At 55.0% G+C, this 22,872-nt stretch overlaps 1 protein-coding gene across 2 annotated transcripts in view; it reads left to right on the top strand.

Moving 5' to 3' along the window:
* The window catches only part of THAP4 (THAP domain containing 4), a 39,924-nt gene that overhangs the window by 16,109 nt on the left and 943 nt on the right, over positions 1-22,872 (top strand). The window contains exons 1-4 of one of the 2 annotated variants that reach the window (XM_039228542.1): positions 273-439; positions 7,717-7,876; positions 8,811-8,920; positions 9,701-9,804. In XM_039228542.1, coding sequence (XP_039084473.1) covers positions 436-439; positions 7,717-7,876; positions 8,811-8,920; positions 9,701-9,804 — 378 coding nt within the window. In that variant the 5' untranslated portion in view covers positions 273-435. Of the gene's footprint in view, positions 1-272; positions 440-7,716; positions 7,877-8,810; positions 8,921-9,700; positions 9,805-22,872 lie in introns of those variants that run through there. The other variant, XM_039228540.1, reaches the window with a different exon arrangement.

Genomic DNA, 22,872 nt, shown 5'->3' on the forward strand with positions numbered 1-22,872 from the left:
GTCACCTTTGGCAGGAGACACAGCAGTCTGAGCACCCACTTCAGAGCCAAGACGAGCAGCCAGCAGCCGTCTGGGAGACAGATACAAAGGGACGCGTCAGGAGTTTCCAGGCGACTGTTCCAGGAGGTTTTTGCCACGTGCTTGGCTCCACCTGCCTCCCCTGTAAAACAGACGGGTCTCCCCGGCCTGTCCCACCTTCTTAAACTCGCACGTGACCCCCCCAGATCCCAGGTTCCGTTACCTCCGGGTGCCCTTGTCCTCCCGGTCTTCTGAGGCGGCCTCTCCCGGGTGGAACTACACTTCCCAGAATGCACCCTTCAGCTTGGCACTCCCTTCCTGCCAAGCTGCTAGTAGCCAGGTGCACACGTTTCCGTCAATTGGCAGAGAACAACCTTGAAGAACCTTGACGGTGTCTGGAGTTCAGAAAACTTAGTCATGGGTAAGCCTGCTTTCACTGTCTTGGGCCAACAAACGAAAATTTAAATTTCTTGGAGAAAATTTAAATTTTTGTTTTTGCATTTTGGTTGAGGTTTTAATAAAAGAAATAAGAAAAGAATGCAACTAAAAGCCGGTCTGATTTACTTGAAGAGGTTAGCAAATAGGCTTGAATCCCTTACTTTTTATGCTTATTTCTTTGACTTTCAAGTTTATTTTACTTTCATTTTTCTAATGAAGTATGATTTACACATAGTAAAGTACACCAACCTTAAGGATGTGGTTGGACAACTGTTGACGTATTTCACGTAACTTGACATTTGGATCTTAGAATTTTCCTGTTGATTGTTCCCTGCAATGCTCCATTGAACACGAGAGGAGACCCTGGGGCTGCGGGGCTGTGGGCAGGGGTGCGGGGTCCTGGGGAATCTGGCTCACCCCGTGCTGGCCGGCGTTGGGCCTGGAGGAGGCGTAGAATCCACCTGCCTTCGCTGAGGGGTTACCGCCCGCCCCATCACCCTTCTTCGATTATAGCTCATCGCAGCTGAGAGCAAACTGCCAGCAAGCCAAGAGAACTAGATTGGAAGTGCTTCTCCCCTGGGAGGCTGTCCGTGGCAGAGTTCCATGCCTCGTGGGACGAGATGGTAGGCAGACGTGTGCACCAGTCATTAACCCTGGGCGAGGCGGCCGAGAGCCTCCTGACACTGACTTAATAGCATGCACCTTCCACGCAGGTGCTCACTTTCGCTACTCAAAATGCTGTTTCAGAGTTTTAAGAGTCATTCTAGAATCTTTGCGCTGCTAAAGGAACGCCACTTCACTTCCGCTTGAGGGTGACACTCCCAAGTAACCATCTGCAGGTCCATCAGACGTGAGCTCTGTGGGCCTCAGAAACAGCTGGTGTCTGAAGTGAGTCTTGTTTCCCCAGGGGCTCGCCAAGCCTCCCATACGGACCTCCAGGGCACCTCCAAGTGACCCAGTGTGCACCCTCCCGCCACCGCTAAGTCCACTGAAGGAGTTCAGACAGAACTGGTTGGAGGCAGAAGTTAGGCCCTCAGCTCTCTCTCCCACTTGCTCCCTGAGACACCCTCTCACCCGGGGACCCGGGATTGTGACCCTGCTGAGCCCACCCCTCTGGGGATTCTGACCTGTCCTGGGGTGGTGTCCACCCATGGCTCCGACCCCCCTCCAGGCTGCCGGCCTGGGACCCCGGCCCCTGCTGGACTTGCCCCCTGACCCACACCACCCACCTACCTCTCTTCGCCTCACTTTACTGACCTACCTCCCTCTTCCCCTGTTGTGGTTCTGGAGACTCTGTCCTCCGGGCTTCTAGTCTGAGGCCCCTCAGCCACCTCCTTGGTCCCCACCCTGGGCAGACTGTCCCCCTGTGTCACCTCACCCAGCCGTAGTCACATACTCCAGCCCCTCCCCTCCGGTCCCCTGTCCCCTGCCTGAGCCCCCACAGAACAGCGCCTGCACTCAGATCTGGCCTGTGGCCGTCACCCCCAAGGAAAGAGGGAACGGGCTGGACCCGTGCTAGCAGACAACCCGGGGCCTGCTGTCTTGTCCCCAGGCCCTGCCTCGGCACCCCAGAGATAAGAGAGGGTACGGTCCGGGCCTGCCAGGTTGGGCCAGGCTCTGCATGTGCTAGTCAGGTGAGTGGCCACAGTCTCCTGTCCCCTGTCCTTCACAAGATACCACAGCACCTTTTCCACCTGTGTGCTGTTCCTGTCTTGTCTCTCCCTCCCTCCCTCCCTCTCTCTCCCTCCCTCCCTCTCTCTCCCTCTCCCTCCCGCCCCTCCCGCCCCTCCTTCTTGTGTTATTTTGTTGGAATTGCTTGTACAGACACCTGTCTTGCCTGGTGCAGAAAGTCCCCAGATCTGCCGAGGATCGCCTTCAGTGGCTCGGCGGCCAGCACGTGCTGGGGGGAGGCCCAGCAGACCCCGGACCCCTGCAGGGGTGGGGGGAGGACGTGCACATGCCTGGGCCCTGACCACTGAACCACACCTCACACTGTGATCTGCCATTGTTGTAATTCAAATGCATCTTTAGAAATTGAGGTATTTTACTGCCAGATCAGTACTTCTGGATTTTCTTAAAATACCAAAAGATCTGCAAGAGAAGACTGTCTCCTATGTGCGGCATTCAGTCAGCGCAAACCCGAGGCCCTGCAAGGCTGGGCTGCCCCTGAAGTGCCAGCTGAGGCCGATGTCACCTGGCCACCCAGGGCCCTGTGCTGTGGCGACACAGGAAACAGGTCCTGCGAAGGCGTTCCGGGCTCAGATTTTTGTTTTTCTTTTTTGTGTTTGTTTGCTTTGTGGAAGTTTCACGTCTGAATGTTTTCATGGAGGTACAATTACTATAAGTAAAACAGCCTTCTGGTGTCCCTCTGTGACTCCTGTGTGACGGCGCCCCGTCCAGAGTCCCCAGATCTCCACACCCTCCTGCCCCATCCCCCACCCCAGGCCCGTTTACCTCTTCTAGAATTTCATGCAGGTGGAGATGTGGATTATGTACGTGCTCTGGCTTATCTTGGGTGGCAAAACATTTCTGAGGGAAATCTGATCACGTTTTCATTTCTGGTGGAGCTGCACTGTGATCAGACCACGTGGGACCCTCTCTCCTTCCTGAGGCAGGTTTTCCCTGACCCCTTACAGGCCAGCCGCCATCCGTCTCGGAGAGAAGCTTCTCCAGCCTCAGGCGCAGAGCAGTGTCCCTCGGCCAGGACTAGCTCTCGAGTCGTATCTCGTGTGCCCTCCGTGCGCGTGCTGCTCATCGCACAGGCGAGCGTGCCCTCCGTGCGCGTGCTGCTCACCTGCACAGGCGAGCGTGCCCTCCGTGCGCGTGCTGCTCATCGCACAGGCGAGCGTGCCCTCCGTGCGCGTGCTGCTCATCGCACAGGCGAGCGTGCCCTCCGTGCGCGTGCTGCTCACCTGCACAGGCGAGCGTGCCCTCCGTGCGCGTGCTGCTCATCGCACAGGTGAGCGTGCCCTCCGTGCGCGTGCTGCTCACCCGCATAGGCGAGACAGGTTCCCGGCAGTGTCTTCCTGCGAGCAGAATGCTCCCTGACGGCTGCTGCTGGCTTGCCGCTCTTCCTGCCTGCCGGGACTCTGCCGGGACCGCACCCTGAGCGTTCCGGGAGCCACACTCTGTCTGGTTTAATGCATCTTGGCTTGAAGTTCATGCTCCCTCATCCTAGGAGCATGACGCTTGCTGGTCCCTTTGGCCCGCCTTTGCCCGGCCCTGAAGTGCCTTTCTGAACAACTCTGGCGTATCTCTCGTTTGCAGCAAGAGTTCAAGGTTTTGCTCTGTGATCCAGTGTGAAAAGTTTTTCTTTTTCATAGGTGAGTTCAGTTGTGTGTGGCGTTAGTTCTGCCTTATTTTTTGTGGTGTTCTTGCGGTGGTTTGTTTTCAGAGCTTGGTTTGCCCGCCTCCATGACATCGCTGCTCGGTGGTCAGGGCGGCCACCCCCGGGACCAGCACCCGTACTGGTTCTCCTGTGGGACACTTCCAGGACTTGCTGGGAACCCCTTTGCCATCTCTTCCCCGTGGCCTCCTGGCCAAGGCTGTCCTGTGGTGATACCTCAGAGAACTCACTGTAGCAGAGATCCCTGAGAGGTAGCGTAGAAACTGCTCATCGGAGTGCCATCCAACAGGAGCTCGCCATGAGCTCAGACACGGTTTGAAGTTGTCCTGTAGCAACATTAAGAAGGTAAAGAGACGGCTGCCTGATCTCGGGGCTGTGAGTTCAAGCCCCACGTTGGGCCTGGAACCTACTTAAAAATAAAAATAAAAAGGTAAAGAGAAACAGATGAAGTGAACTTCAGTGATGTATTTTATTTAACCCAATATCATCCGAAATGTTATTTTAACATGTAACCATCAGAACCTGAAAGTTACCGAGGTGTCTGAAGTCCTTGTTGCGTTGGGTTTTTGAAATCCAGTGTGTGTCTTAGCCTTAAAGCACATCTCAGTGGACCAGTGACTCCAGATGCCCACGTGTGGCGAGAGCGGCCTTGTCAGACACACCTGTGGCCGCTACAAAATCTGAGACGCTCGCTCCCCCCGCCGTGTCTGTGAGTGGTGCCAGCATCTGCGGACGCTGCCGCAGAGAAGCCGGTGGTCTGTGCTCGGCCTTGGGCTTGGCCATTGCCACGGTTCACGTGATGGAATCGTAGGGCACGTGGCCTTCTTCCTCTTGGTTTGTCCACGTGGGAGCATTTGTCAGTGCTTCAGTTCTTTTTTGTTTTAAGTTTATTTATGAGAGAGAGAATGCATGTGCACACTGGAGTGGGCAAGGGGGGGGCCGGGGGGGGAGAGAGAGAGAGAGAGAGAGAGAGAGAGAGAGAGAGATTCCTGAGCAGGCTCTATGCTGTCATCACAGAACCCCACGTGGGGCTCGATCCCACGAATCATGAGATCATGACCCAAGCTGATATCAAGCATCAGACACTTAATTGATGAGCCTCCCAGGCTCCCTTTTCATTCCTTTTTATAGCCAATACTATGTCCGTCTGGCTGCACGTGTCGTGCTCACCCACTCATCAGCCCGAGCACCCTGGGAGGTTCCGCATCCAGCACCCGTGAACAGCAGCCCATGTGGACGCGTGTCCTCTCGCAGGGGGACACCCAGCAGTGGGACTGGCGCCAGGCCCAGCCCCACCCCCACCCTCCAGCAGAAGAGTCTCCAAGCCTCTTGACTTTGTTTTCATTTTACTGTTCTCGTCGTCCTCTGTAGTGCACGTTCACCGCGAGTCCCGCACTGTCCCCGTCCACTTCCACTCCCAGCTTCCTGGTGCATCTCTCCCGACTTCTTTCTGGTGGGATTTCCCTTCTGCTCTCCTGCCCCTTCTTCCCTCAATCTTGCATTTCTCCCTGGAGGTGGTTGTTTCACCGTGTACAGAGTGGGCGCTCATAGCCTTCTCTGGGCCCTGGTGGGCACAGAGCCGTGTGCACAGAGCGAGTGCAGAGCCACGTGCACAGAGTGGATGCAGAGAGCTGTGTGCACAGAGCCGTGTATACAGAGCGGGGGCAGAGCCGTGTGCACAGACCCATGTGCGCAGAGCCATGTACACAGCCAGGTGCAGAGTCTGTGCTCACAGCTTTCTCTGGGCCCAGGCAGGCACAGAGCCTTGTGCACAGAGTAGATACAGAGCTGTGAGCACAGACCCATGTGCGCAGAGCTATGTGTACAGAATGGGTGCAGAGCTGTGTGCACAGAGCGGGCGCAGAGCCGTGTGCTCAGAGCCGGGCGCAGAGCCGGCGCTCACAGCCTTCTCTGGGCCCTGACTGGGGCATGTGCTCCTCCAGGCTTCCGGCTCCAGGCCCCACATCCACTCTCAGACAGGCTTCCTCGGCTGGCACAGTCTGATGGGAGTGCAGGGCGCTCATGAAGTAGGGGTGAGGGGTCCTGTGTCCCTGTGGGTCGATGGTGCGCCGCCAGGGCCCAGCCCCTTTCCTGCTACTCGTGAATGCAGGCAGGGTCCAGGGCCACCCCATTCCCCACACAGTCCTGTGCATTTTGGTGGCTGCGGGTTGTATCTGTGCCCTGCCTTCTCTGAAAGCCAGGGCCAGGGAAGATGGTTTTTAATTATCTCTTGTCATTTTTTATTCTTTTCTGGAAGAGGTGATAATGCTCACTCACCCCACCCTGTTTCCTCAGAGAGAGCCCCAGAGAGATTTTGAGGCAAGAAAGAGCATAACCCAGCTCTGTCTCTATTTGTCTACTTCCCTGTCTCTGTCTGTCTCTCTCCCCCTCATCCCAGGGTGGAGGACCCCTTTCTCCTGGGTTACCCTCAAGAGCAGATTTGATGAGGCGGGGCTCCTGCCCTCCAGTCTCCCCAGGGGGGCAGGACCCAGGTGTCTGCAGGGGGGAGGGTCTGCTGGGCGGGTGCACAGGAGCGGGTCCCCCCCACAGGTCTGACCCTAGGTGGCGGGCTGGGCCCAGGGGAAGGGCCGCACTCACCACCCAGGCTGGAAAGCACCAGCTGCTTTCACTCAGAACAGACCAGGCCGCCCTGTCTGAGCCGGGACAGCGGCTCCAGGTGCTGCCCTGAATGCGGCGCAGGGTCCACCAGACAGAGAGCATCTCAGAAGCTGTGGCTAGCTGGCTGAAAAACAGTGATTTCGCTGTTTGAAAACCGCAGGCCCAAACTGTCCGAGCTCGCTCTCCCCTTCTCTCTCATTGACACCTTGAACCTTGGGCACTGCCCTCTGGCCCCACATCCCAGCCATCAGCGCTTGCAGCTGGCTCTCCCTGCAGGGCCCTCCCCCCCCCCGCCCTGTCCGCCCTTCCCACCACTTGTGCCAGCGACACGGGGCCCAGGCCACCCTCTTCTGTCACCAAGCGCGTGTTGTCCCCGCGTCTCCCGCTCAGACCTCTCCAGGGTCCTCCAGGATCTGGTGCAGCTGCCCTGGCCCAGCCGGCCTTGGGGAGGCCTCCCTGTCCGTGAGCAGCCACAGGCCCACTCCTACCACGGCCTCTGCACGCATCTCGGGGAGCCATCCTCAGCCCTCGAAGTTTCCAGCGCAAATGCCGCACAGCCCCGCCCCCTTTCTGGCCTGTCACCTCTTGCGTGATACCTTCAGCATCCTTGTCTCATTTCTTGGTGGACCGCTGTCTTCCCTCGGTGGGACACGGGTGTCCCCACTGGCAGGGTGTTTGTCTGCTGTGTCCCTTGATTGTGAAGCTTTTATTCCTTATCCCCGCCATAGGTTGTAGCTAAAATCCTGACTTCGCTTTTCTCTTGTCTGATTATGAGAGTTTTATGGGCATCCTCACTTGGCAGCTGTCCCACAGGCCATCTGGAGAGGCCAGGAGGAGCCAGTGGGCTGGGGGAAGGAGCAGGTTTTCACTCCCCCGCACCCCCACCCCCGGCCCCCGTGTCTGCCCCTGGTGCACTCAGAAGTTGGAGGTGTGACCCGCCCTTTTCCACCCACAGCTTTTCCCGATTCTTGCTGCAAGCCTAGCACAGCGTGGCCCTCCTCCTTGGGTCCCGTCGTCCTTGGACTTGGCCTCGCTCCTGCCCACCTCCAGCCCTCTTGCTGTATCTCCCATGTAGGCACTGCCGTCTAGCAAGATGACATTTGCTAACTGTTGGGCCTTTTTCTCCCCGGTTCCACAGCCGGCTGGTGCCTTTTTGTGGAGGCGCCGGGTCCGCTGTCAGTAGGAGGGCGTGCTCCTTTACCGAGTGCGCACCTCCACACAAGGCTCAGCAAGCACGCTTACAAGGAGTCCAGTGGATGCAGAGCCCGCTGACCATGTCTTCCCTCTGTCCCCAGAGCCCCCCACGATGAACCCGGTGGTGGAGCCGTTGTCCTGGATGTTGGGCACCTGGCTGTCAGACCCTCCAGGAGCCGGGACCTTCCCGACGCTGCAGCCCTTCCAGTACCTGGAGGAGGTGTACATCTCCCACGTAGGCCAGCCTGTGCTGAACTTCTCGTAAGTGCACCCCTGACTGTGCGAGAGCAGGTCTGGGCTCAGGAAAGCCTGGCGGGAGCCAGGTAGGGAGACGCAAAGGAACTTAGTTGAGTTTTAGAGATGCACCCTCTTCCTGCCCTGAATCTGGTCACACAGTGGGTGAAAACGGTGCTTTCTGGTTCTCATGTTTTTTGAAGATGCGAGGCTGACCACGTAGCCCCGGGCTGTTAATGCAAACACACAGTCAGTGGTGTCTGCGCTCGGTTAAATTCCCTGTGCCCTGCCGCAGCCCTGTGTGTGGAGCCCAGCCACCCCTGTGTCCCTGAGAATAAAATGACGAACGTGACTGTCCTGGAATTCCCCCTGAGCTGTCTGAGGTCTCAGAGAAGCAGTTTGCACTGTGAGTCTCAGCTTCTTACTGTAACAGCAGGGCACAAGGCCTCCGAGGTCCTGCGGCCGCGTCCTGTCTGCTGTGTCCTGTGTAGGGACCGACAGGACCCCTGAGCAAGATACTGGCTCCCGGGGGGCAGAGCCTTCAGCGAGGGCGGGATTTGACCGAGCTCACAGCTGCAGGGGCCTGAGAAGCACGGAGGGGCCTTACGGGAGCCCAGTGCCTGAACCACAGAGACCGAGTTCCTTCCTTCAAGGTCACGATCGGTTGTGGCAGCTGGGAAGTTGGGGGTGCGGACAAGAATGAGGAAGGGGGTGGAGGGGAGGGACACCCAGAGGAGCCGCCTCCAGGTCGGAGGTAGAAAGTCCTGACGTCCTTGGCAGCTGGGGCCACACATGTGTCTCTTGGGCTGTGTCTTTTACGTGTCTGCATTTTCCATGTGAACAAGAAGCTGTGTTACTTTATATTTGGGGGGTCCTGCATACAGTGAGACGAGCGTGCGCCACAGCCTGGCACTGTCTTGGGGTGTCCGCTGCCTGGGCCTTCACCCTTCCTTCCCGCTAGGTTCAACGCCTTCCACCCGGACACACACAAGCCCATGCACAGGGAGTGTGGCTTCATCCGCCTCAAGCCCGACACCAACAAGGTGGCCTTCGTCAGCGCCCAGAACACAGGTACCATCCCTGGGTGGCCCGCCCCAGCCCAGCCCTGCCCTTCTGCCAGCAAAGGGGAGGCATCTGCCTCCTGCTCTCTGAGTGACCTCTGGGTTTGTTCATGCTGGAGGACACGTTTGCGGGGGGCGAGAAGCGTCAGGCCTTCGGTCAGGCTCGGCGGGGCTCGTCCCCTTTCCCCGGAGCCGTGCACACACAGGTGTCCCCTGCAGGGCCAGGTCTCCATGGAGAGAACAAGGCCCACCATGTAGCCCCAAGTTCTCTGTCTGGAAGTCCACGCCGCCCCCAGTGCCAGGTCACCTGAAGATAGTCAGCCAGTTGATTAATTAGAAATTACTCAGAATACACCTGCTTGACCTTTAACCTTGCTCACTGGCTCAGGCGAAGCTCACTTCTTGGAAGCAGGCGGACAGTCAGAACCAGCCCATCCTGGGGTGGGCCTGCCCAAGGCAGTGGTGAGCTGGAAGTCGGGCGGCAGCGAATAACCAGGGGCGGGGCGCCTCGTGGCCTTTTTCATGGGGCCGGGGGCAGGGCCAGGGTCAGGGCACCCCCAGAGAGAGTGACCCTCCACAGACACCCGCCCCCACCCGCCCCGGCTATAAGAGGACTTGTGAGTCTCTCCCGCTCGATGCCTGGGAGGCTCCGTGCTAGCCGGGGGGGACAGGTTGTTTCCTCGATGGCTTCAAAGTTCAGACCTGTTGAAGCATTGGGTGCAAAAGCCGGTGGTGGGGGCAGCAGCTTGGGAAGCCACAGGCAGAACGCTGAGGACTGGCGGCCCCACAGGCATCGTGGAGGTGGAGGAGGGCGAGGTGAATGGGCACGAGCTGTGCATCACGTCCCACTCCGTCGCAAGGATGTCCTTCGCCAAGGAGCCCCACGTGGAGCAGGTGAGTCCACCCTGCAGCTCCCCTTGGGGGGGGGCTCACGACCGCCATGCGCTTGTAGTGGGGTCACAGCCCACCCCTTGGCTCGGAGCCTACCTTTCCACTTGACCTCGGAGCCTGTCTGCCCATGCTTTCTCAGGCCGAGTTGGGGGATGTGCCACCGTTTAGTCACCCGGTCCCTGGCTGCGGGCAGGGAGGAGCCCCCTCGGTTTTGCTGGTTTCCTGGCACAAGCCCCCTACGTTTGTGTTGTCTTCTTGACCACTGTGTTGCCACCAGCGTGGCCTGGCAGTGCCCGTTTGCAAGTCTGACGGACAGAAGACGGGATCTCGGTTGTGTTTACATTGAACTCGGGTACAGGGGGCGTCCCCACATCTCTTGCTCTCCCGCTCGATGTTCACGGTCCTTGCCTGTGTTGTGTGCACTGACATTTACAGGAGCTTTCTGTGTGCGTGGCTTATACCCCCTGTCTGCTGCTCATGAGACACAGTGCCCATTTGGTGGCATGTGTTAGTTTGGTTTGTGGCTCGCTCCCCCTACCGGCTGTGAGCTTTCCCATTGGTCCCTCTGGGGGGGTCTTTCCCTCCATGGCCTCGGGGTAGGTGCTTCTGCTCAGGTGGTCAAAATTCCCCCACATCCTTCCTTCTCCCACATGCTCATAGCTCATTTTCACACTCAGAGCTTCATCCGTCCCAGATTTGTTTGCCCATCATGCTGTGTACAGACACCCGGGTGACCAGCGCCCCACAGACCTGCAATGTCCTGTCCTGCGCCCGTCCCCATGGATGGGAGAGGAAGCGTCTCCTATCTCCTCTTCACCGACAGTGATTAAAAGTGTCTCAGAACTTGGGCTCCCGATACTCTTCCCTCTAAATTTCCTTGCTTAATTCTTCAGCACTTCCTCTCCTGGATGAGGCGTCCCGTGCTCTGTCCGGGCGGTCCCATGCACGGCAGGATTGCATGAACACGCGCATTGACCTGGGGAGTCGTGGCCGCCTGGTCGGCAGCAGCGGTGGTGCCATGTCACCACGGTTTCAGGTCTAGTTTGGGCTGTTGCGGGGGTGCCAAATTTCTTTCTTTATAATTTCAGTTATGTAGGTATTGGATGTTCGTGGCTCTGCCTCCGGCACAGCCTCACCTTCTGAGGGCTGGTGGTGGCGGGGAGGGCTCTGGTGTCCGTGCACTGCTGCTGAACAGGGACGTGTTTGTCACGTCTGACACCTGGTTCTCGGGCACAGCCCTGACGGGGTGAACGCGTGTTGGCGCCCACCCCCGAGGCACCCACCCACCCCCGAGGCACTCGCTGTGGGCTACCTCGTGGCAGGCAGCCTTGTCAGGTAAGGGCGTCCTGTTTCTACTGTATTTTCACTGCAGTAAAAATTATGTTCAGAAGTGGGTTTTGAGCTTCATCAAATGCTTTTGCAGTCTTTTTTGGGAGGATTCTGTGTTTTTTCTAATTGACGCTGTTGACACAGTGAGTCAGAATAATAACGTCTAAGCGTTGAGGCACATCTGCTTTTTGAGGATAGCTCCTACGTGCTGTGATTTTCAGAAATTATTGTCTGTTTGGGTAACAGAGGTTTTCATGGAGTGAGCTGGGAGCTTCTCAGCGGTTTCTGTTCCCTGACCAGGAGGGAGCCCCATGGCAATGCCTGCTCTGGGATGCCCTCGAGACAGTATCTGAGCCCAGCCCCGGGGTGGGGGTGGGGGGGGACTGCCTCCCTACCTCTCTGCTTGCCTGGCCCTCCCCCTTGTTGCTACATTTGCAGCCTCACCTCACAGTTCCCAGGAAAGGGGCCCTTTCTTGTAGGCTCAGTTTGAGGAGGAAGTGACGCGTACTGCGCTCTCCGTCTCTGAGCTTCTGCTCTTTCTCTTTCTTTTGCGTTTTCTCTTTTTCTTGCTCATACTTGCCTAAGGTTACTTATTTTATCAGGGTGTGAGGAGGGCTTGTTTATTTTTGCTGGAGAACTTTGGGCTGTATTTTTTATTTTTTTAATCTTAATTTTTTAGAGAATGAGTGCAAGCAGGGGAGGGGCAGAGAGAGGCAGACACAGAATCCGAAGCAGCTTCAGGCTCCGAGCTGTCAGCACAGAGCACGATGCGGGGCTCGAACCCACAAACTGTGAGATCATGACCTGAGCCGAAGTCAGGCAATTAATTGATGGAGACCCCCAGGCGCCCCAAACTTTGGCCCCTGTCTGTAAAAGGAGGTGGAGATGAGGTGAAGCCTGTGGGCGCAGGGCCAGAGGAGGGCTCAGCTCCTCAGTGACCCGGCTGACCGAAGGCTGGGCAGGTGCCTGGGTTGGCCTCCCTGCTGGGTTGATATGGACAGAACCTGGAAGTGAGAAGCTCACACTTGAGGCTGGAAGAGGGGAGGGGCAGGACTGGAAGCGTGTGTGCATCCTCCCAGCAGCTGGTGGCGGTACACCTGTCTTCCACAGCCCCTGGGAGTGGCAGGTGTCAGGACAGGTCCCTGCCTGTCTGCTGTTGAAGCCTGACCCCGTCCTCACCCTTCTCTGTTATCTGCCGCCTATGCTTGGTCACTCAGGACCCCACGCAGTGGCCTGACACCCAGCAGATCCAGGCCCCTGTCCCCATTTGACAGGATCAGAGACCTCCCTTCCAGAAACTCTACCCGTTAATGCTCACCGCACCCTGAGGTGCTGACTCCTGTGTCCAGGCTGCTCTGACAGCCAGTGAGGCTGATCAGTGTTCCGTCCCCGCCTGCTTGGTCCCTCCTCTCGGGAGGCCCTGCCCCGGCCCCCTGACCCCTGCACACCGATCCAACGTAATTTGGAATTAAGCTCCTCGTCAGTTTCTTGTTGCCAGTACCCTTTCCTGTCTGCATCACTTCCTCTTCTTACTCAACTTTCTCAGTTATACGTGGTTCAATTTCCCAGGCTCCCCTCTCTGGATTGGTTTTGGTGTTTCGTAATTAACACAGATCAGAAAATATGTATTGTGTATTTTCTGGAAGCAGTACTACAGCGTGACTTAAAACTTCCCCTGCAGCTCCCCAGGGCACCTGGACCTGTGTGCAGGTGAAGCCTGGCTGTCCCGGCCCCAGCCCGAAGGGCCTGCACCCCCGCCCTGTCCAGGCGCCCGGCCTTTCCACCGGCCCGTCCTCAGTGTCTTAAATATTGGAGATTACTAGAATTTTTTTTTTAACTTAAAAAACAGCAACTCTCTTGAAGTATAGTTTACATAGAATCAGTGCATACACCTGAGGTATCCAGTCAAGAGCAGAATAGTCCAGCCCCCGGCCCCTGGCCCCCAACCAGGGCCAGATTTCTGTCACCACAGACCAGGTGCACATCTTCTAGGACCCCTTACAAATGGAGCTGTACAGGATTTACTCCTTTCATTCATGGAAACATTTTTGAGATTCGTTCCTGCTATTGCTCGTGGAGGGACTCTGGGTGGTTTTGATGCCGAGCCGTGCCCCCCCCCCCCCCCCCNGATTCTGGGCCGTCTCGGCACCTGTGCCCCTCCGTGCCTGGTCACGTGGTCCTGCCTGCGGGGTGACAGCCTCAGGCTGGGCAGCAGTGGCCGGTGGCGAGGCTGGGCTCACTGGCGTCAGAGGGGCCGCACCGTGGGCCCGCGCCCTCCACCACGCTGGCCCTTGCGTAAATTCGCTGCCAGGGGCCCGCCGGTCTTGCGCCCCCTCCTGTGCCCGTTGCTCATCCTGTGAAGCAGGAGCCACCCAGTGCCCCTCTCGCCCGCGGGCCGCCGTCTCCCCGCTCAGCTGTCAAGGCTGTGCCCTCCGCATGCAAGTGCTGCAGGGAGACACAGGGATGGCGCCCAGCTGATGACTTGCCTTTTCATTTCGTTAACAAAGTCTCTTACCTTTCACATTCTCATACCAGTTTTTTCTTTCATAGTCTGTGCTTTTTGTGCCCTTTCGTAAGTTGTTTTGCCAGCGGAGATTTCTAACCTGCGTTTTCGCCAAGAATATTTATGGTTTTCACTTTTACTTTAAGGTTTATGATTTTAGGAATTGACATCTTTGTATGGTATCAGGTAGAAGTCAAGGTGCTTATACTTTTTTCCCGTATTGATACCTGTTGTTCCCTTACAACGATTGTGGGTGTTTTCCTTTATTCTGTCTCTTTTTATTTATTTATTTTATTTTATTTTTTTATTTTTTATTTTTTAATGTTTTTATTTATTTCTAGGAGAGAGAGAGAGAGACAGCGTGAGCAGAGGAGGGTCAGAGAGAGAGGGAGTCACAGACTGAAACAGGCTCCAGGCTCCGAGCTGGCAGTCAGCACAGAGCCCGACGCAGGGCTCGAACCCACGAACCGCGAGATCATGACCTAAGCGAAAGTCGGACACTCAACCGACTAAGCCACCCGGGCGCCCCTCTCTCTTTTTTCTTTTTAAGCTTGTTTCTTTTTCAGAGAGAGATGGTGAACAGGGGAGGGGCAGAGAAAGGGGGAGCAAGAATCCCAAGCAGGCTCTGCATTGCCAGCACAGAGCCCAACATTGGGCTAATTCCCACAAACCGCAAGATCATGACCTGAGTTGAAATCAAGAGTTGGACGCTCAACCAGCTGAGCCACCCAGGAGCTCCTTTCCTTTATTCTCTCTTTTTTTAAATTGTTTTTTAATGTTTTATTTTTTATTTTATTATTTATTTATTTATTTATTTATTGAGAGAGAAAGGGACAGAGCATGAATGGGGAGGGGCAGAGAGAGAGGGAGACACAGAATCCAAAGCAGGCTCCAGGCTCCGTGCTGTCAGCACAGAGCCCGATGCGGCTCGAACTCTTGAGCTACAAGATCATGACCTGAGCCAAAGTCAGACATGCAACCAGCTGACCCACCCAGGCGCCCCCTGCTTTATTCTCTTTATGTGATTAGTTATAAGAACAGATGTTGAACCAACTTTGCATCCTTCAGTTAAACCCCACCTGATTGTAATGATTTATCATTTTCGATTATTGCTGGATTTTTGTATTGCTAAAATATATAAATTGGAGAAGTTTTGCTTCATATTATTTTTTTATTCTAATCATCCTGAGTTTAATTTCCTCCTGTTTTTTGATTTCTTAAATGGGAAACCTGCATCACTGATACTTAGCCCATTTCTAGTTTGTGACACTGGACACTATGGATTTTCCTCCGAGCCCTGCTTCATCTGCCCTTGCAGGTATTAGTAGAGTGTGTTCTTACTGCCTCCTAGCTCAAAATATCTTCTCTGGGGACTTTTTTTTCTGAACTGGGTTATTTGGAAGTTATGCTACTTACTTTCCGAATATTTAAGGGCTTTCTGTGTACTCTATTGCTAATAGCTCCTAATTCGACTCCATAAAGCCCAGAGAACATGTTCTCAGAGTCACTTTACGCCACGGCATGTGCTGTAACTTGGTGAATATTTCATGCGTACTCCCAATGCGTAAGAACTGACAGTTGTTGGGTGTCATGGACTCACAGTGCCGGTTAGGTCAGGTCGCTTGATGACGTCATTCAGGTTTCCAGTGTACTGCTGAACTTACACTGCTAGAGGGAGTCTGGTTCTGTCTGATTCCTGGCAGGTGTTAAAATTTCCAACAACAATTGAAGCTAGTCCTATTCCTTGCTTTAGTTCTATTCCTTTGCTTCACGACTTTGAAGCTCTGGTATTAAATGCATACCTATGATGATATACTTCATGCTTATGAAATGTTCCTCTTGATAACTTGTAGTGCTGTGCCTTGAAGTCTGACAGTAGCAGAACCACACCTGCTTTCCAGTGCTGTTGTCTCTGTGCTGTGTCCTTCTTCCTACCTTTTTACATTCAACCTCTGTTTATATTCAGAGTACATCTCTTATAGTCTTGCTTTTTTTGTCTAGTCAGAGAACTCTGTGTTTTAATTGGAATGTTTAGTCCATTTACATTTAATAAAAAAATTACTGGTATGGTTGGTTGTCAGACCACCATCTTGATTTGTTTTTGTTTTTTGTTCTTGTTTTGTTCCTTAACTGTGTTCTCTTGGGTTAAATATATTTGGCATTCTGTTTTATTTGTACTGTTACCTTTTTTTAATGTTTATTTTTTAGAGAGACAGAGCAAGAGAGGGGCAGAGGGGGCAGAGAGAGAGAGAGAGAGAGAGAATATCCCAAGCAGGCTCTTTACTGTCCTTGCAGAGCCCAACACGGGGCTCTAACCCACGAACCGTGAGATCATGACCTGAGGCAAAATCAGGAGTTGGACATTTAACCAACTGAGCCGCCCAGGTGCCACACATCCTGTTTGCAGGGAACGCATCCGTGGTTTAAGCTTATTCGTGTAATTGAGCCATCACCACTGGGCGTCCCCAGAACACTTGGATTTTCTAAGACTAAACCTCTCTTCCCCATAAGTCATGACTCCCTGTTGTTTCCCCAATGCCCCTGGCACCAAGCACCCCACCCTCTGTGCTGCGAACCTGGCGACTCCTGGGACCTCATGTGAGCATCTGAGTCACACACTGTGTGTCTTTTGTTGCTGGCTTATTTCACGTGGTGTAATGTACTCAGGGTTCATCCACATTGTAGAATATTGCAGAAGTTCCTTCCTTCAGGCTGAATAATGCTCGGTTGTGTGTGTGTATTACATTTGCTCAGCTGTCCATCCATGGTGGACACGAGAGCCGCCTCCGTGTTATAGCTGCTGTGGGTGACGCTGCTGTTAACGCAGGCGCACGGACAGCTGCGAGCCCTGCTCCGGCACTCTTGAGTGTGCGCCCCAAGTGCACGTGCACAGCCGCACGGAACCCCACGTTCCCGACAGCGGCCGCGCCAGTGAGCAGTCAGGCCAGTGTGCAGGAGCCCCCCCTTCTCCACACCGTCACCAGCGCTGGCTGTGCCCCAGCAGCCGGAGCTCTCATTCCAGACGCGCGATCAGCAGATTACGGTCTCTCGTTTCATGAGTCGCTGTTTTTACTGTTTGTAGTGTCTTCTGATGCATAAAAGTCCTTAATTTTCATGAATTAGTTTGTTTTTTCTCTGTTGCTTATGTGTTTGGTGTCCTATCCAAGAAATCATCGCCAAGTCCACGTAGTGAAGCATTCGTGCTGTTTTCTTCTAAGGGCTTTATTGTTTGACCTCTTACATTTAAGTAAGTCCCTGACTCACTTTGAGTTAGTTTTTGGGGGGGGTGGGGAGACTAAGGAAGCGTCCAGCGTCATTCTTCTGCGTGTGGACGTGCGGCTTTTCCAGCACTGTTTCTCACAAAGACTGTCCTTTCCCCGTTGGATGGTCCTGACAGCTTTGTTGAAAATGGTCTTAGCACACATGTGAGGGTTTATTTCCGGGGTCTCCATTCTGTTCCATGTCGGTATGTCTGCGTTCCTGCCAGTACCGTGCTGTCGTGAAATCAGAGGTGTGTGTGTTCCAGTTTTCTTTCTTTTTGGGAATTTTTGGGGCTCTTCTGGGTCCCTGAGATTCCATGACCCTTAGGGTGGATTTTTCTGTTTCTACAAAATATACCGTTGGGGTTTTCACTAACTTTGTAGACCCGCGGGCAGCATTGGTATCTTACTGGTGCTAAGTCGTCTAATCCGTGAACATGGGAGGTGCATCTGTTTATTCATGTTTCTTGTTCTTGGTTTTGTTGTTCTTGCTGTTGTGGGCTGTCTTTGTGCCCAGGAGCCACCTGAGGCGTGAGCTGGAGGTCTTCTCTGGTCCTTTCGAGCCTTTCCCTGGGCCTGCACGGGCGCGGCCTCGCCTCCCCACGTGTGGCCTCGTTTGTCCAAGTCCCTCACGTCTGCCTCCTGAACGGGGAAAAAGGAAAAATGAAGTGGGGAAAAGGGGTGCCGGCCCTTCAGATCTCCTGTGGCCTGGGCTGGAGGGGGCAGGGCCTCTGCACTCGGAGGAGAGGGTCCTCGCTGCCCTCCCTGGTCCCCCCAGGCTGCTCCAGACACACGTGCAGCTGCCTGCCTCCCGCCTGCTGGACAGGCCGGTGCACTCGTGTCCGGACGGGGCCGATTCTGGGGGTGTCCTGCTCAGCCGTCTCCCCCAAATCCTCTTCCACTCCCAGCTTCAAAGGATATTTTTGCTATAAAATGAATTCTGGGTAAGCAGGTCTGGTTTTTAAAAGGAATTTCTTTATATTCCTTTGTCTTCTGACATTTATTTGTTTTGTTGATAGGTCAGCCAAACTTCTTCATGCACCATACATAATTTGTTTTTTTTTCCTCTAGTCATTTTTTTAGATTTTTTTTCTTTATCTGGACTTTAACCCTTTCACTATCATGTTCCTGGGTGAGGTTTTCCTGTATTTATCCTGCGTAGGTCTCCTGAAATGCGTAGATCTGTAAGGTGGTATTTTTCATCATATTCGGGGATTTTTAGCCATTATTTTTTCAACTGTTTTTCTGCTATGTCATTACTGTTTTCCTATTGGAACTGCTGTTAAACATATGTTAGGCCCTTTAATCCTGTACCATATGTCCCTGAGACCGTTCATTTTTCATCCTGTTTTCTTTATATTATTCAGTCTGGATATTTTAAAGATTTTATTTTATTATTTCTTTAAAGCTTATTTATTTTGAAAGAGAGAGAGTGCACACACGCAGGAATGGGGGAGAGACGGGGGGAAGAGAATCCCAAGCAGGCTCTGTGCTATCACCAGAGCTCTACATGGGGTTCAGTCCCATGAACCGTGAGATCATGACTTGAGCCAAAATCAGGAGTTGGACGCTCAACCACCTGAGCCACCCAGGCGCCCCTAAAGGTTGTACTTTTAAGAAATCTCTGCCCCCAACATGGGGCTTAAACTACCAACTCCAAGATCAAGAGTCAATTGTTCCACCACCTGACCCAGCCAGGCGCCCCCCCAACTTGGATATTTTTGTTGATCTGTTTTCAGTTTCACCAAGTCTTTCTTCTGTCTCCAGTTTGCTGTTAAGTTATGAAGTGAATTTTTCACCTATCTTTGTGCGTTTTCTCAAAACGACCCTTCTTCCTGGCCTCCTCTCCATCACCTCCCTTGTCCCGCTCTGGTGACCTCCTTTCCCTGTCGCTGGGGAGTGTCCCGCTCTGGTGACCTCCTTTCCCTGTCGCTGGGGAGCAGCAGGGCGGGATCTGGTTACAGTCGTGGGACAGCGCGAGTCTGTAGCCGTGAAACAGATTCTGCCGCCTGGACCCTCACCTGCTCACAGAGCCGTGGAAGCAGCCTACATGTGCACCGACGGGCACCTGGACAGAGCGTGCGTGCGTGTGTGCACGTGTGTGTGTGTGTGTGTGATGTGCGTTCACACGCGCACACAAGGAATACTAGACAGAATTTAAAAAGAATTAAGCCCTGCCACCTGTTACGTGCTAAAGTAAAATCCTGCAGGGAAGAAATACTGCGTGGTTGTTGCCTGGGTGGAGGGATGGCACGCTGTAGGTCAAGGGCACAAAACGTCCAGTTGTATGAGGAGTGCGTCGTGGAGATGTAACGTCCAGCATGGTGTCTGTAGTTTATGCTGTGTTGTGTACATGGGGCTCACAGATCTCACACCCACACGCATGAAGTAGCTGTGTGAGGCGATGTGGGTGTCAGCTAACGCCACATACGCCCGCCTCCAGCCCACGCCTTCACACCTCCAGTGTCGCATGTCTCAGTCACTGGGAGCAAGTCCGACAGAAACGGCAGGGGCCTGAGACAGGGAGGCTCTGGGCGCCCTCGGCACGCCGGGATCCCACGTCCGTCACGCTCACCCCTTGCCTCCGTGCCCTCCGCCACACCCATGCGTCAGCGCTCACTCTGCCGGGAGCACGTTTGCCACCGGGGCTTCCTGATTTCTTTGTTCAGGACCTAAAACACAGTGAAAGCCAGCCCCCTCCTGAATTTCCTTTTCCACCTTTTCTCTACTGAACAAAACAAGGAAAAAACCGCTTTTAGAAAGCATTAAAACAAGAAATTCTCACGTGACGCCTCCCTCTGCAGCTGCGTTTCTCTGGGGTGGGTGCTCGCTCGGCGAAGATTGCAACTTGCATCTGTTCGGAGGGACTCTTCCTGCACCCTCAGAGGCTCGTGGGCCCGGACCCGGCTGTGTGTGCGGCTGTGTGTGCGGGAGCTGGGCCCCCCGCGGTGGGAGTGCGCTGCCTCTGATCGCCCGAAGGCCCGGACAGGCTCCTCTTGAAGCTGTCTAGCAGTTCCTTCCAGTCTCCTGTTCCTTGAATGAGGATCAGTCTGTGGCCCCGGGGGTCTTTGTTTCGATGATGCCTTAACTGTCGTGGCCACAGCGTTATGCTGAGGGAACTTACCAGATTGCTGTCTGTCAGCAGAGGCCGTGGGAACCACAGTGAGTCTGTTTTTGAGCCTGAGCAAGGCAGCGTACAGTCTGCCTCAACTTTGTATCTTTGCAGTGACTTCCATTGCAACACGAGAAATATCCTCCAAGGGACAAACCTAAAGGAACCTGACAGGTGGCCCTCGAGGCCTGTGTGCTGATGCTACCATTGCTGGCTTTGGCTCTGAGTCCTCTGCTGTGACAGCTGTGCTCTCCGCCACAGGCTGACGGCACTCAGGGGCCACGCTCACGAGTGGGAGGGATCTGACCTGACCAGGACCCAGTGAGTGTGTGCCCCGGAGGCGGTAGGCATCCTCCCCGGGCCTGGCAGTCAGGCAGTGCACCCCCAGGGCCGCCTCCTGCCTCCTCGCCATGCTGCCTCCTCCAGAGCAAGATGGATGTCGCGGGTTTGGGCGCAAAGAGGCAGAGCTGAGGGGAGGCTACACTCGGATCACTGCACCAGGAGGCAGCCCGTGGGGGGGCTTCTCCAGCCGTGCAGGGACAGCCGTTCAGAAAATGCCAGTTGTCCTCAGGTGTTAGGTGTTTTGAGGAGCCTCTCACAGGCTCAGAGTAAGTAAGCAGTGGCCTTGCTCTTTTCCGTGGCTCACAAGTGGGGGTGCCCCACCTACACGTCCGTGCACAGCATGGTCCCGGGCACCCAGCTGAGGGCACCATAAGACCACGAGTCTCCGCCTGTGTCCTCCGAAAAGTGGTCTCAAAAGTAAAAGCCTTGTTTGTTCATTTTTTAAGAGAGACCAAGACAGCGAGCAGAGAAGGGGCAGGGAGAGAGGGCGACACAGAATCCAAAGCAGCTCCAGGCTCGGAGCTGTCAGCACAGAGCCCGATGTGGGGCTTGAACTCATGAACCACAAGAACCTGAGCTGAAGTCAGACGCTTAACCGACTGAGCTACCCAGGTGCCCCAAGTCTTGTTTATTTTTAAATGAAATTCCAGAAAAAATAGCATAGAATTACAGATGTTGATACGGTGAGACAATGCGTACGTGGCACACGAGGCCCCTCCTGTTGTGTACCCTCTTGTGGGCACCCCCCCACCTCTGACTTGTGCTCTCCTGACCTCCCGCATGTTGCTGTCGGCTGGATGGCAGGGACCTTGCCGGCAGGCCAGGCTCCTGGGGCTCCAGCACTGGAGCTGGGGTGCGCCCGGGATTGCGTGTCCACACCCCCGGGCGGCAGCTGCTGGCTCTGGAGACACACCGAGTCATGGGACATGGGACATGGACTCCGTGCATCTCCCCTGCTCTGTCGTCTTTTTATTTTGCTTCTTTATCTTACGCCACTCTTTTTCTTAATGACGGCACAATGAAACTTTCTTCTTCTCACGAGGAAATACAGATATTTCTGGTTTAGCCGGAGTCAGAGATGTCCTCACAGGTGACCCTGGAAACCTCTCGCACTTGAACACACGGGTGAACGCCGTTTGCGGGAGCCAGCGTGTATTCCGCCGCAGACAGTACCTTTGGTAAAACGAAGCCCAGGTCGTTGTCCACCGGAGCCCTTGGTAGCTGGCGCTCTGCAGTCACAGGCTGGATTCTGAGAGACCAGAAGTAAACTGTGTCAGACACGCCGGCGTGTTGACTTTGAGTAGGATGGGAAGTATTTTCAAAAACATCGTGATTTGAGGCATTTTTCGTGCCTCTCCCAAGAGCTGGATGTGGGTCAGCCCCTTCCCACGCTCCCCCATTCACAGGAGCAAAGCAGGCCGCTGCCTCAGTTTCCCGAGTCGTGTGCTTCGACAGGTCACTATAGATGGCCACCGTGTGCTCACTCCCGCCCTGCCTTCATCTGCCCCTGCTTCTCCACGCGGGGAGCCCTCCTCTGGCCTTCTCTTTAAGGGGGTGCAAAATCCACTGTGGAGTTTCTTTGGTCTAAAAAGTCCTGATTTTGCCTTCAGTTTTGAAGAGGATTTTCACTGGGGACACCCCCCAGGTGGCAGTAATGTCACTACTCCATGGTGCTGTACCGCTGTGTCCTGGCGCCCGCCCACCCAGCCTGTGCAGCTGGGCTGGCTGCCCTTCCGGGGCAGCCGGGGTGGGGTGCACTTTTTGTGTGGGTCTCAGGGGTCTCCCAGGAGCTTCCGAAAGGCAGCCCCGACCTGCTCACATCTGGCCGCGTCCCGTTCTGTCCTAGGTGCTGGGGTTTCCACCACACGGAAGAGCTGTGACTCTCCCTGTGGCTCCTGTCCGTCTGTCTGTCCATCCTTGCGGTCCAGTGGGCGTGTTCTGCTGACCGTGTTCCAGCTACGTCTCTACTGCCAAGTCTGCCTTGGGGGCTTTAATTTCACTGTTACATTTTGCAGTTTATAGATCTTCCATTTTACTCTTTTTGTCAGATCCGGTTCTCTGCTGAAATGCTCTGTAGGCAGTACCGTGTCTCCTGACGGCGGCAGGATCGCCCCCCCCCCCCCCCCCCCCCCCCCCCCCCCCCGCACCTGTGCTTGTCCCGCCCTCACCTCCTGTGCGAAGTCAGAGGCTAGACCCCAAGTGTGGAAACCGCAGGCTCTTTGCAGGGCTGTCTCCCACCGAGGGGTGTTCTCACCCAGCCGCTGGTCCAGGGAGGGCAGACCCCACCTGCTGGAGGCCGAGCTGTTTTGAAGCTGACCTCCCTGTCCGGTCCCTTCCGGGGTGACTCTCAGTGAGGGGCAGCCCATCAGCGGCCCCAGACCAAAGCCAGGAGTGTTTCCAGACTCTCCTTCTTGATGGGCATGGTGTTCCAGAGTGTTCCATGCAGCACCGCGCCATGAATCAGAACTACTGCCCTCGGCGTCCAGCCACACGCCTCGGGTGAAGGGTTGCTCTGAGCTGGGCCT

Source organism: Hyaena hyaena, unplaced genomic scaffold, assembly GCF_003009895.1.
Source record: "Hyaena hyaena isolate Hyena2069 unplaced genomic scaffold, ASM300989v1 scaffold_31, whole genome shotgun sequence".
NCBI lineage: Eukaryota > Metazoa > Chordata > Mammalia > Carnivora > Hyaenidae > Hyaena > Hyaena hyaena.